We start from the raw sequence: 15,103 nt of genomic DNA, 5'->3' as shown, positions 1-15,103 counted from the left end.
ATTTTCTACTGAACAAAGGTAAGAAGAACTCATGGGTCCTGGTCAGTGAGTTAAACAACACCGTCTCTAGTCATTTCTCCTCCCCATTTTCCCATTTATTGTTGTTGTTTTCATAATCCATATGCTAATCCTTTTGTCCATTCTCATAGTCCTAAAACAATTAAACAAACACAACATTCCCTCCGTGTGTGTGTGTGTGTGTGTGTGTGTGTGTGTGTGTGTGTGTGTGTGTGTGTGTGTGTGTGTGTGTGTGTGTACTCCCTGGATGAGGAGATGTAATCTCATGTTTTGTCCACAGAAACCAACAGGAGAGATCAGAGTCAGAGATTCTCAGTGGTCAGTCTTCCCAGAGTCATCAAACAGACCTGGCCTCCATATTCAGTGTATGTGGTCCTGTTGTGTACATTTGTTTTTGTTTACCTCAAGTAAAGTTGATCTGTCAATCATTCATTAATGTGTTAATGAGAAAGCATTTTATTCTCTTGCTTAACTTATTTACTTAATTTATTCCAGATGCTTGAAGATAAAATTATGACATTTGTGAAGAACGAGCTGAAGATGTTCAAGAGGATTCTTAGTCCAGAACTCCCAGAAGGCTTTGAGAGTCAGAAACAGGATAAGGAAGTGGTGGATGCTGAAGATGAGAAGCAGGAGAGCAGTGCCAGAGAGGGGGCTCTGAAGATCACACTGCACATCCTGAGGAAAATGAACCAGAAGGAGCTTGCTGACACACTGGAGAAATGTAAGATCTGTCTGTCTCATGTTGAATGATGTTTTATAACATTTAAAGGATGTAGCTAAAGTACAGCTAAAGTAGCTGTGTAACTCAATGATATTGTAGCAGCCTTAACACAACACCTAGTGACCTCATCAAGTAGCAGCAGGGATGTGTTGTGGTGATTCATTTAGAGAGAGAGAACATTAATAATACCATCAATAATACCAATAATAATATAATCAGTCACACCAGTCTGTAATGCATAATGAAAACATTTACACATTTATACAGTCAGTTAAGAGAATAAATTATTATAATGTATAACTTTATAACAGTCCTTCAATACTGTAGGCATTAAAACAGACGTAATATTAATATCCTCTGTGTTATTTCTAGATTCAGATGAGCTCGCTGTGATTTGCCAACGTGAACTCAAATCTAATCTAAAGAAGAAGTTTCAATGTGTATTTGAGGGGATCGCTAAACAAGGAAACCCAACACTTCTCAATAAGATCTACACAGAGCTCTACATCACAGAGGGTGGAACAGGAGAGGTCAATAATGAACATGAGCTGAGACAGATTGAGACAACAACCAGGAAACAAGCAAGACCAGAGACTCCAATCAAATGTAACGACATCTTCACACCCTTAACTGGACAAGACAAACCTATCAGAACTGTGCTGACAAAGGGAGTCGTTGGCATTGGAAAAACAGTCTCTGTGCAGAAGTTCATTCTGGACTGGGCTGAAGGAAAAGCAAACCAGGATGTCCAATTTGTATTTTCATTACCTTTTCGGGAGCTGAATTTGATGAAAGGGGACAAACACACTTTCATTGAACTTCTCAATCACTTCTCAATGGAAACCAAACAATCAGGAATCTCCATCTACAACAAGTACAAAGTTGTGTTCATCTTTGATGGTCTGGATGAGTGCCGACTGCCCCTAGACTTCCAGAAGAACAAGATCTGTTGGGACGTCACAGAGTCAACCTCAGTGGATGTTCTGCTGACAAATCTCATCAAGGGAAATCTGCTTCCCTCTGCTCTCCTCTGGATAACTACCCGACCTGCAGCAGCCAATAAGATCCCTTCAGAATGTGTTGACCAGGTGACAGAGGTACGAGGGTTCAATGACCCGCAGAAGGAGGAGTACTTCAGGAAGAGATTCAGTGATGAGGACTTGGCCAGCAGAATCATCTCACACATAAAGACATCAAGGAGCCTCCACATCATGTGCCACATTCCAGTCTTCTGTTGGATTTCTGCTATAGTCCTTGAACACATGCTGAAACATACGAGAGAAGAGATGCCCAAGACTCTGACTGAGATGTACACACACCTTGTGGTGTTTCATACCAAACAGAAGAATGAAAAGTATCTTGGGAAAGAAGAGACAGGTCCACACTGGAATAAAGAGAGCATTCTGTCACTGGGAAAACTGGCTTTTCAACAGCTTGTGAATGGCAATCTGATTTTCTATGAAGAAGACCTGAAGGAGGCTGGCATTGATGTCAATGAAGCCTCAGTGTACTCAGGATTGTGCACACAGCTCTTTAAAGAGGAATGTGGGCTGTACCAGGACAAGGTGTACTGCTTTGTTCATCTGAGCATTCAGGAGTTTCTGGCTGCTGTATATGTGTTCCTCTCATTCATCAACAACAATGAGAATCTCATGGATGAACTGCAAACAAACGACGAGCCTGAAGTTACTGTCTTCAAGAGTGCTGTGGATAAAGCCTTACAAAGCGAGACAGGAAACCTGGACCTTTTCCTCCGCTTCCTTCTAGGCCTCTCACTGGAGTCCAATCAGAAGTACTTACGAGGTCTACTGACAAAGACAAGAAGCAGCTCACAGAGCCATGAAGAAACAGTCGAGTACATCAAGAAGAAGATCAGGGAGGATCTCTCTCCAGAGAGGAGCATCAATCTGTTCCACTGTCTGAATGAACTGAATGACCATTCTCTAGTGAAGGAGATCCAAAGCTACCTGAGATCAGGAAGTCTCTCAAAACCCAAACTGTCACCTGGACAGTGGTCAGCTCTGGTCTTTGTGTTGCTGACTTCAGAAAAGGAGCTGGATGTGTTTGACCTGAAGAAATACTCCAGATCAGAGGAAGGTCTTCTGAGGCTGCTGCCAGTGGTCAAAGCCTCCAGAGCTGCTCTGTGAGTAAATAAAATGACATATAAGACCTAATCATCAGGAAGAAATATTCAGTTTAGAGAAAATATGTATTATAATATGTATATAATATTATTTTGAAAAACATATTGAATAAATGCATTGATTTCTGAATTTCACATATCAATCACAATTAAAGCTTAATTGTCCTTCTACATGTACATTCTACTGGTGTTAAATAAATTCATTGATTTTCACATGATTATAACATTATGACCATACAATTCTAGGAAACGGAAGATGAATCTATATGTTGTTTGAGAGAATAAACCAAATGCATCTGCCATTGTCCTTCTACACTACTGGTGTTAAATGAACAGTGTGTTTGTGAAGTCATGATGATCTCTTTGTCAGGCTGTCAGGCTGTCTAGTCACAGAGGAAGGCTGTGCTTCTCTGGTCTCAGCTCTGAGGTCAAACCCCTCACACCTGAGAGAGCTGGATCTGAGTAACAATGACCTGAAGGATTCAGGAGTGAAGCTGCTCTCTGCTGGACTGGGGAATCCCCACTGTAAACTGGAGACTCTGAGGTCAGTATTATCAGATATGAAAGCACTTTATGTATGTAGTTCTCCCAAAGTCGTAATTATTCGTTTATTTTCACTTATAGTGTATTAAAGTAGTCATACGTTTAGTATTTGGTCCCATATTCCATGGCTGCAGTGATTACATCAAGCTTGTGATTCTACTAACTTGTTGAATTAATTTGCAGTTTGTCTTGGTTGTGTTTGGGATGTTTTTCCTAATAGAAACTGAATGGTGAATAATGTCCTGTCATTTTGGAGTCACTTCACTAGTATTGTCAGTAAGAATAGAAGATGTTTCTGAACACTTTCACAAAGATCAGACCCCCTGTTATTGGTAATGGTGAGAGGTTAGCATGTTTTGTTGTATCCTCTGTTATTGGTAATGGTGAGAGGTTAGCATGTTTTGCTGTAGCCTCTGTTATTGGTAATGGTGAGAGGTTAGCATGTTTTGTTGTAGTCTGTTATTGGTAATGGTGAGAGGTTAGCATGTTTTGTTGTAGCCTCTGTTATTGGTAATGGTGAGAGGTTAGCATGTTTTGCTGTAGCCTCTGTTATTGGTAATGGTGAGAGGTTAGTATGTTTTGTTGTAGCCTCTGTTATTGGTAATGGTGAGAGGTTAGTATGTTTTGTTGTAGTCTGTTATTGGTAATGGTGAGAGGTTAGCATGTTTTGTTGTAGCCTCTGTTATTGGTAATGGTGAGAGGTTAGCATGTTTTGCTGTAGCCTCTGTTATTGGTAATGGTGAGAGGTTAGCATGTTTTGTTGTAGCCTCTGTTATTGGTAATGGTGAGAGGTTAGTATGTTTTGTTGTAGCCTCTGTTATTGGTAATGGTGAGAGGTTAGCATGTTTTGTTGTATCCTCTGTTATTGGTAATGGTGAGAGGTTAGCATGTTTTGTTGTAGTCTCTGTTATTGGTAATGGTGAGAGGTTAGCATGTTTTGTTGTAGCCTCTGTTATTGGTAATGGTGAGAGGTTAGCATGTTTTGTTGTAGCCTCTGTTATTGGTAATGGTGAGAGGTTAGCATGTTTTGTTGTAGCCTCTGTTATTGGTAATGGTGAGAGGTTAGCATGTTTTGTTGTAGTCTCTGTTATTGGTAATGGTGAGAGGTTAGCATGTTTTGTTGTAGCCTCTGTTATTGGTAATGGTGAGAGGTTAGCATGTTTTGTTGTAGCCTCTGTTATTGGTAATGGTGAGAGGTTAGTATGTTTTGTTGTAGCCTCTGTTATTGTTAATGGTGAGAGGTTAGCATGTTTTGTTGTAGTCTCTGTTATTGGTAATGGTGAGAGGTTAGCATGTTTTGTTGTAGCCTCTGTTATTGGTAATGGTGAGAGTTTAGCATGTTTTGTCGTAGCCTCTGTTATTGGTAATGGTGAGAGGTTAGCATGTTTTGTTGTAGCCTCTGTTATTGGTAATGGTGAGAGGTTAGTATGTTTTGTTGTAGTCTCTGTTATTGGTAATGGTGAGAGGTTAGCATGTTTTGTTGTAGCCTCTGTTATTGGTAATGGTGAGAGGTTAGTATGTTTTGTTGTAGCCTCTGTTATTGTTAATGGTGAGAGGTTAGCATGTTTTGTTGTAGTCTCTGTTATTGGTAATGGTGAGAGGTTAGCATGTTTTGTTGTAGCCTCTGTTATTGGTAATGGTGAGAGGTTAGCATGTTTTGTCGTAGCCTCTGTTATTGGTAATGGTGAGAGGTTAGCATGTTTTGTTGTAGCCTCTGTTATTGGTAATGGTGAGAGGTTAGTATGTTTTGTTGTAGTCTCTGTTATTGGTAATGGTGAGAGGTTAGCATGTTTTGTTGTAGCCTCTGTTATTGGTAATGGTGAGAGGTTAGCATGTTTTGTTGTAGCCTCTGTTATTGGTAATGGTGAGAGGTTAGTATGTTTTGTTGTAGCCTCTGTTATTGTTAATGGTGAGAGGTTAGCATGTTTTGTTGTAGTCTCTGTTATTGGTAATGGTGAGAGGTTAGCATGTTTTGTTGTAGCCTCTGTTATTGGTAATGGTGAGAGGTTAGCATGTTTTGCTGTAGCCTCTGTTATTGGTAATGGTGAGAGGTTAGCATGTTTTGTTGTAGCCTCTGTTATTGGTAATGGTGAGAGGTTAGTATGTTTTGTTGTAGCCTCTGTTATTGGTAATGGTGAGAGGTTAGCATGTTTTGTTGTATCCTCTGTTATTGGTAATGGTGAGAGGTTAGCATGTTTTGTTGTAGTCTCTGTTATTGGTAATGGTGAGAGGTTAGCATGTTTTGTTGTAGCCTCTGTTATTGGTAATGGTGAGAGGTTAGCATGTTTTGTTGTAGCCTCTGTTATTGGTAATGGTGAGAGGTTAGCATGTTTTGTTGTAGCCTCTGTTATTGGTAATGGTGAGAGGTTAGCATGTTTTGTTGTAGTCTCTGTTATTGGTAATGGTGAGAGGTTAGCATGTTTTGTTGTAGCCTCTGTTATTGGTAATGGTGAGAGGTTAGCATGTTTTGTTGTAGCCTCTGTTATTGGTAATGGTGAGAGGTTAGTATGTTTTGTTGTAGCCTCTGTTATTGTTAATGGTGAGAGGTTAGCATGTTTTGTTGTAGTCTCTGTTATTGGTAATGGTGAGAGGTTAGCATGTTTTGTTGTAGCCTCTGTTATTGGTAATGGTGAGAGGTTAGCATGTTTTGTCGTAGCCTCTGTTATTGGTAATGGTGAGAGGTTAGCATGTTTTGTTGTAGCCTCTGTTATTGGTAATGGTGAGAGGTTAGTATGTTTTGTTGTAGTCTCTGTTATTGGTAATGGTGAGAGGTTAGCATGTTTTGTTGTAGCCTCTGTTATTGGTAATGGTGAGAGGTTAGTATGTTTTGTTGTAGCCTCTGTTATTGTTAATGGTGAGAGGTTAGCATGTTTTGTTGTAGTCTCTGTTATTGGTAATGGTGAGAGGTTAGCATGTTTTGTTGTAGCCTCTGTTATTGGTAATGGTGAGAGGTTAGCATGTTTTGTCGTAGCCTCTGTTATTGGTAATGGTGAGAGGTTAGCATGTTTTGTTGTAGCCTCTGTTATTGGTAATGGTGAGAGGTTAGTATGTTTTGTTGTAGTCTCTGTTATTGGTAATGGTGAGAGGTTAGCATGTTTTGTTGTAGCCTCTGTTATTGGTAATGGTGAGAGGTTAGCATGTTTTGTTGTAGCCTCTGTTATTGGTAATGGTGAGAGGTTAGTATGTTTTGTTGTAGCCTCTGTTATTGTTAATGGTGAGAGGTTAGCATGTTTTGTTGTAGTCTCTGTTATTGGTAATGGTGAGAGGTTAGCATGTTTTGTTGTAGCCTCTGTTATTGGTAATGGTGAGAGGTTAGCATGTTTTGTCGTAGCCTCTGTTATTGGTAATGGTGAGAGGTTAGCATGTTTTGTTGTAGCCTCTGTTATTGGTAATGGTGAGAGGTTAGTATGTTTTGTTGTAGTCTCTGTTATTGGTAATGGTGAGAGGTTAGCATGTTTTGTTGTAGTCTCTGTTATTGGTAATGGTGAGAGGTTAGCATGTTTTGTTGTAGCCTCTGTTATTGGTAATGGTGAGAGGTTAGCATGTTTTGTTGTAGTCTCTGTTATTGGTAATGGTGAGAGGTTAGCATGTTTTGTTGTATCCTCTGTTATTGGTAATGGTGAGAGGTTAGCATGTTTTGTTGTAGTCTCTGTTATTGGTAATGGTGAGAGGTTAGTATGTTTTGTTGTATCCTCTGTTATTGGTAATGGTGAGAGGTTAGTATGTTTTGTTGTATCCTCTGTTATTGGTAATGGTGAGAGGTTAGTATGTTTTGTTGTAGCCTCTGTTATTGGTAATGGTGAGAGGTTAGCATGTTTTGTTGTACTCTGTTATTGGTAATGGTGAGAGGTTAGTATGTTTTGTTGTAGCCTCTGTTATTGGTAATGGTGAGAGGTTAGTATGTTTTGTTGTAGTCTCTGTTATTGGTAATGGTGAGAGGTTAGCATGTTTTGTTGTAGCCTCTGTTATTGGTAATGGTGAGAGGTTAGCATGTTTTGTTGTAGCCTCTGTTATTGGTAATGGTGAGAGGTTAGCATGTTTTGTTGTAGCCTCTGTTATTGGTAATGGTGAGAGGTTAGCATGTTTTGTTGTAGCCTCTGTTATTGGTAATGGTGAGAGGTTAGCATGTTTTGTTGTAGCCTCTGTTATTGGTAATGGTGAGAGGTTAGCATGTTTTGTTGTAGCCTCTGTTATTGGTAATGGTGAGAGGTTAGCATGTTTTGTTGTATCCTCTGTTATTGGTAATGGTGAGAGGTTAGCATGTTTTGTTGTAGTCTCTGTTATTGGTAATGGTGAGAGGTTAGCATGTTTTGTTGTAGCCTCTGTTATTGGTAATGGTGAGAGGTTAGCATGTTTTGTTGTAGCCTCTGTTATTGGTAATGGTGAGAGGTTAGTATGTTTTGTTGTAGCCTCTGTTATTGTTAATGGTGAGAGGTTAGCATGTTTTGTTGTAGTCTCTGTTATTGGTAATGGTGAGAGGTTAGCATGTTTTGTTGTAGCCTCTGTTATTGGTAATGGTGAGAGGTTAGCATGTTTTGTCGTAGCCTCTGTTATTGGTAATGGTGAGAGGTTAGCATGTTTTGTTGTAGCCTCTGTTATTGGTAATGGTGAGAGGTTAGTATGTTTTGTTGTAGTCTCTGTTATTGGTAATGGTGAGAGGTTAGCATGTTTTGTTGTAGTCTCTGTTATTGGTAATGGTGAGAGGTTAGCATGTTTTGTTGTAGCCTCTGTTATTGGTAATGGTGAGAGGTTAGCATGTTTTGTTGTAGTCTCTGTTATTGGTAATGGTGAGAGGTTAGCATGTTTTGTTGTATCCTCTGTTAGGTGGTAATGGTGAGAGGTTAGCATGTTTTGTTGTAGTCTCTGTTATTGGTAATGGTGAGAGGTTAGTATGTTTTGTTGTATCCTCTGTTATTGGTAATGGTGAGAGGTTAGTATGTTTTGTTGTATCCTCTGTTATTGGTAATGGTGAGAGGTTAGTATGTTTTGTTGTAGCCTCTGTTATTGGTAATGGTGAGAGGTTAGCATGTTTTGTTGTACTCTGTTATTGGTAATGGTGAGAGGTTAGTATGTTTTGTTGTAGCCTCTGTTATTGGTAATGGTGAGAGGTTAGTATGTTTTGTTGTAGTCTCTGTTATTGGTAATGGTGAGAGGTTAGCATGTTTTGTTGTAGCCTCTGTTATTGGTAATGGTGAGAGGTTAGCATGTTTTGTTGTAGCCTCTGTTATTGGTAATGGTGAGAGGTTAGCATGTTTTGTTGTAGCCTCTGTTATTGGTAATGGTGAGAGGTTAGCATGTTTTGTTGTAGCCTCTGTTATTGGTAATGGTGAGAGGTTAGCATGTTTTGTTGTAGCCTCTGTTATTGGTAATGGTGAGAGGTTAGCATGTTTTGTTGTAGCCTCTGTTATTGGTAATGGTGAGAGGTTAGCATGTTTTGTTGTATCCTCTGTTATTGGTAATGGTGAGAGGTTAGCATGTTTTGTTGTAGTCTCTGTTATTGGTAATGGTGAGAGGTTAGCATGTTTTGTTGTAGCCTCTGTTATTGGTAATGGTGAGAGGTTAGCATGTTTTGTTGTAGTCTCTGTTATTGGTAATGGTGAGAGGTTAGCATGTTTTGTTGTAGCCTCTGTTATTGGTAATGGTGAGAGGTTAGCATGTTTTGTTGTAGCCTCTGTTATTGGTAATGGTGAGAGGTTAGCATGTTTTGTTGTAGTCTCTGTTATTGGTAATGGTGAGAGGTTAGCATGTTTTGTTGTAGCCTCTGTAACTTTCTCACTCATTATTATTCATGATTCTTTCATGATTTTTCTTAATCATGACATCATCAGGATTAATTTGTTATTGTTTAGAAACATGTTATCTACTCTCTTAGACAGAAAAGTTACTCCACTCATCATCCACCATTTTATTATTGGGCAAAACACAACCAAAAACACAACCAAAAACACAACCAAAACAAACTGCAAATGCGACCAACGAGTTTACGACAAAAAACTACATTTTTGACTATTTTAATACACTATGAGTGAATTGTTCAGAATACTTAAGACTTCTTCAAATGGGGAGACTGGAAACATAAATTGTTTTCATTTTTAATAGTGAACCACATATGTCTTAAAATACCCTCAAATAAAAGGTGACATTATAAACTGTCACCTCATATGAAACATTTGATCTGAAATCCAAATTGTTGGAGAATAGAGACACATTGTAACGGTTCTCTTGTGGTGAAGGAGAGTCAAAATGCGGCATGTAGATTACGATTCATGTTTAATGACAAACACACTAAACACAACAAAAACAATAAACGTAACGAAAACCAAAACAGCTTATTTGTGTAAACTAACACAGAACAAGGACATCAGGACACTAAGGACAATCACCCACGAAACACTCAAAGAATATGGCTGCCTAAATATGGTTCCCAATCAGAGACAACGATAAACACCTGCCTTCAAACACACATTTGAAATGTTAGCTTCACTGTCAAAATAGATATGGTGTGGACTGTATACTCAATACAATCTAAATCTGATACCTCACTGTCTAAATAGATATGGTGTGGACTGTATACTCAATACAATCTAAATCTGATACCTCACTGTCTAAATAGATATGGTGTGGACTGTATACTCAATACAATCTAAATCTGATACCTCACTGTCTAAATAGATATGGTGTGGACTGTATACTCAATACAATCTACATCTGATTCCTCACTGTCAAAATAGATATGGTGTTGACTGTATACTCAATACAATCTAAATCTGATACCTCACTGTCTAAATAGATATGGTGTGGACTGTATACTCAATACAATCTAAATCTGATACCTCACTGTCTAAATAGATATGGTGTGGACTGTATACTCAATACAATCTACATCTGATTCCTCACTGTCTGTCTTCTGACTGATACTGCTTTTTAAACTGGTCTGGTCAGTCTACTATAATATTTGTACTATAATGTTTTTATCTGCAGGCAATACTTTGATCATTTGTTATTTTTTATGATGATACACTATTTTATGAATAGATATGGAAGGTTTCAGGACACTGATATATCTGAATATGTTGAAAACAATATTCTGCCACTATTTTCACCACCAAAGAATATCAGTGTGATTTTAATATGATTTGACTCTTTGCAGGCTGTCAGGCTGTCTAGTCACAGAGGAAGGCTGTGCTTCTCTGGTCTCAGCTCTGAGGTCAAACCCCTCACACCTGAGAGAGCTGGACCTGAGCTACAATCACCCAGGAGACTCAGGAGTCAGACTGCTCTCTGCTGGACTGGAGGATCCACACTGCAGACTGGAGAAACTCAAGTATGTAGAGGGTTTATGTCAATGTTCATATCAGACATGTTTGACTTATCAGGCTTAGACAATGTTATATTGTGTGTGTGTGTGTGTGTAGGTGTGTGTGTGTGTTCAGTGTTCAGTGAGTTCAGTGTGTAAATCTCCCAATCTCTGGACACACACACACTGGATTCACACACACAAACACTCACACACACACTGGACAAACACACACACACTGGACACACACACACTGGACACACACTCTGGACACACACACACACTGGACTCACACACTGGATTCACACACACACTGGACACACACTGGACACACAGGACTCACACACACACACACAAACACACACTGGACAGACACACACTGGACACACATACGCTGGACTCACACACACACACACACACACACACACACACACACACACACACACACACACACAGTACACACACAGTACACACTCACACACACACACACAAACACTCACACACACGGACACACACACACACACTGGACACACACAGGACTCACACACACACACACACAAACACTCACACACACACAAACATTCACACACAAACACACACTGGACAAACACACTGGACACACACATACAGAAATACACTGGACACACACAGGCTGGACTCACACATACACACACACACAGTACACAAACACACACACACACATGCAAGCACTGGACACTGGACACACACACACACACTGGACACACACAGACAAACTGGAAACACACACACTGGACACACACACACACACAGTACACACACGCAGTGCACACACACAAACACACACACATACACACTGGACACACACACACACACACTGGACACACACACACACACTGGACACACACACTGGACACACACACACACACACACACTGGACACACACACACACACTGGACACACACACACACACTGGACACACACACTGGACACACACACACTGGACACACACACAGGACACACACACACGCTGGACTCACACACACAAACACACACAAGCACTGGACACACACACACACACAAAACACTGGACACTCATACACACTGGACAAACAAACACTGGACACACACACACACTGGATAAACACACACTGGACACACACACACTGGACACACACACACACTGGATAAACACACACTGGACACACACACACGCTGGATAAACACACACTGGACACACACACACGCTGGATAAACACACACTGGACACACACACACTGGACACACACACGCTGGACACACACACACACACAAACACACACACACAGACAAACATTTGCATCCCTCAATGACTGTCTGTTCTTCTGCTTACCGCTACAGTGTGGAACATGGTGGAGAGAACAGAATGAAACCTGGACTTAGAAAATGTGAGTGTTGACTGCTGTGAAGAATATGACTAAGAATAAGTCTTAACTCAAGTTAAGTCAAAGTCAAAGACCACCATCATTACTGACTTGGTCATATTAAATATCAGCTGTAGCTCTACAGAAGCAGAAATCAGGGACACCAAAGTTTACAAAGAGTTTATATGACTGTGTGTGTGTTTAGTGTGTGTCTGTGTGTCTGTGTGTGTGTGTGTGTGTGTGTGTGTGTGTGTGTGTGTGTGTGTGTGTGTGTGTGTGTGTATTAATGGGAATAAGTGTGTTTTATATTACCATACAGTATAACATATGATCATTCAACAAGTCTCAAGTTACCTTAACTTCTCCTTTTGATACCTAGAAACATCTACAGTAAATGAATTAGTGAAAAGTGAGTTAACATTCTAATGTGAATGATGATGATTTCTAATATTGTGTCTGGTTTCATCCATCAGATGTCTGTGATCTCACACTGGACCCAAACACAGCACACAGACACCTCTCTCTGTCTGAGGGGAACAGAAAGGTGACATGGAGGAGAAAGAAGCAGCCGTATCCTGATCACCCAGAGAGATTTGAGGGCTGGGGACAGGTGCTGTGTAGAGAGGGTCTGACTGGGTGCTGTTACTGGGAGGTAGAGAGGAGTGGAGAGGCTGTTATAGGAGTGACATATAAAGGAATCAGCAGGAGAGGAAGGGTTAATGACTGTTGGCTTGGATACAATGACAAGTCCTGGAGTCTGACCTGCTCTGACAGCAGTTACTCTGCCTGTCACAATAATAATCTCACTACCATAGACGTCCGCCCCTCCAGATCCCACAGAGTAGGAGTGTATCTGGACTGGCCAGCCGGCACTCTGTCCTTCTATAGAGCCTCCTCTGACACAATGACCCACCTGATCACATTCACCTCCACATTCACTGAGCCCCTCTATCCAGGGTTTAGGGTTCATTATTACTCCAACTCAGTGTCTCTCTGTCAGTGATACACACACACACACACACACACACACGCACACACGCACACAAATAGACACACACACACACACACAAATAGACACACACACACACACACACACTGGACAAACAAAACTACACACACACGCTGGACACACACACACACACTGAACACACACACACACAGACTTGACACACAAACACTGGACAAAAAACACACACACACTGGACAAACACTCATAAACACACTGGACAAACAAAAACACACACACACACACACACACACACACACACACACACACACTGGACACACACACATTGAACACACACACACACACACACACACACACTGGACAAACACACACACTGGAAAAACACACATTGAACACACACACACAAACACACTGGACACACACACACACTGAACACACACACAAACACACTGGACACACACACACACTGAACACACACACACACACTGGACACACACACATTGAACACACACACACACACTGGACAAACAAAAATACACAAACACACACACACTGAACACACACACACACTGGACAAACACACACTGAACACACACAGGACACACACACTGGACAAACACACACTGAACACACACACACACACTGGACACACACACACACACTGGACACACACACACTGAACACACACACACACACTGGACAAACACACACACACACACTGGACACACTGGACACACACATTGGACACACACACACACTGGACACACACACACACTGGACACACACACACACTGACACACACACTGAACACACACTGGACAAACAAAAACACACACACACACACACACACTGGACACACACACTGGACACACAAACACACTGGACAAACAAACACACACACACACACACACACACACACACACACACACACACACACTGGACATACACACACACTGACACACACACTGGACACACATACACACTGGACACACTGGACACACACACACTGGACAAACAAACACACACACACACACACACACACACACACACACACACACTGGACACACACACTGGACACACACACACTGGACACACACACACACACACTGACACACACACTGGACACACTGGACACACAAATACACTGGACACACTGGACACACACACTGGACACACACACACTGGACACACACACACACTGACACACACACACACACACACACTGAACAAAACAAAAACACACACACACTGGACACACTGGACACACACACACTGGACAAACAAACACACACACACACACACATACACACACACACACTGGACACACACACACACACTGGACACACACACACACACTGGACACACACACACACTGGACACACACACACACAGGACACACACACTGGACAAACACACACTGAACACACACACACACACACACTGGACAAACACACACACACACACACACACTGGACACACAGACACACACACTGGACACACACACACTGAACACACACACACACACACACACAAACACACACACACACACACACACACACACTGGACACACACACACACTGGACACACACACACACTGGACACACACAAACACTGACACACACACTGAACACACACTGGACAAACAAAAACACACACACACACACACTGGACACACTGGACACACACACACTGGACACACACACACTGGACAAACAAACACACACACACACACACACACACACTGGACACACACACTGGACACACACACACTGGACATACACACACACTGGACACACACACTGGACACACACACTGGACAAACAAAAACACACACACACACTGGACACACTGGACACACACACACACACACACTGGACAAACAACACTGGACACACACACACACACACACACACACACACTGGACACACACACTGGACACACACACACACACACTGACACACACACTGGACACACACACACACACACACACACTGGACAAACAAAAACACACACACACACACACTGGACA

The 15,103-nt window shown here is 41.3% G+C and overlaps 1 protein-coding gene across 1 annotated transcript; it reads left to right on the top strand.

The window, feature by feature from the left end:
• The first annotated feature begins 120 nt into the window (after positions 1-120).
• LOC135571043 (NLR family CARD domain-containing protein 3-like) lies at positions 121-14,296 on the top strand. The gene is made up of 7 exons (XM_065016855.1): positions 121-383; positions 514-742; positions 1,115-2,885; positions 3,256-3,429; positions 10,579-10,752; positions 12,085-12,131; positions 12,581-14,296. The coding sequence occupies exons 2-7, from the start codon at positions 514-516 to the stop codon at positions 13,108-13,110; spliced, it is 2,925 nt and encodes a 974-aa protein (XP_064872927.1). The 5' UTR covers positions 121-383; the 3' UTR covers positions 13,111-14,296.
• Positions 14,297-15,103: the final 807 nt, after the last annotated feature.

Source organism: Oncorhynchus nerka, unplaced genomic scaffold (genome assembly GCF_034236695.1).
Source record: "Oncorhynchus nerka isolate Pitt River unplaced genomic scaffold, Oner_Uvic_2.0 unplaced_scaffold_832, whole genome shotgun sequence".
NCBI classification, from domain to species: Eukaryota; Metazoa; Chordata; class Actinopteri; order Salmoniformes; family Salmonidae; genus Oncorhynchus; species Oncorhynchus nerka.
Note: the sequence above shows the minus strand (reverse complement) of the source record. Positions and strands in the feature narration are given on the sequence as shown.

Coding starts and splice junctions, on each gene's coding strand:
- LOC135571043 (XM_065016855.1), top strand. CDS start 514: ATGCTTGAAGATAAAATTATGACATTTGTGAAGAACGAGCTGAAGATG. Junction 2,886..3,255: donor AAAGCCTCCAGAGCTGCTCT/GTGAGTAAATAA, acceptor TCTCTTTGTCAG/GCTGTCAGGCTGTCTAGTCA. Junction 3,430..10,578: donor TGTAAACTGGAGACTCTGAG/GTCAGTATTATC, acceptor GACTCTTTGCAG/GCTGTCAGGCTGTCTAGTCA.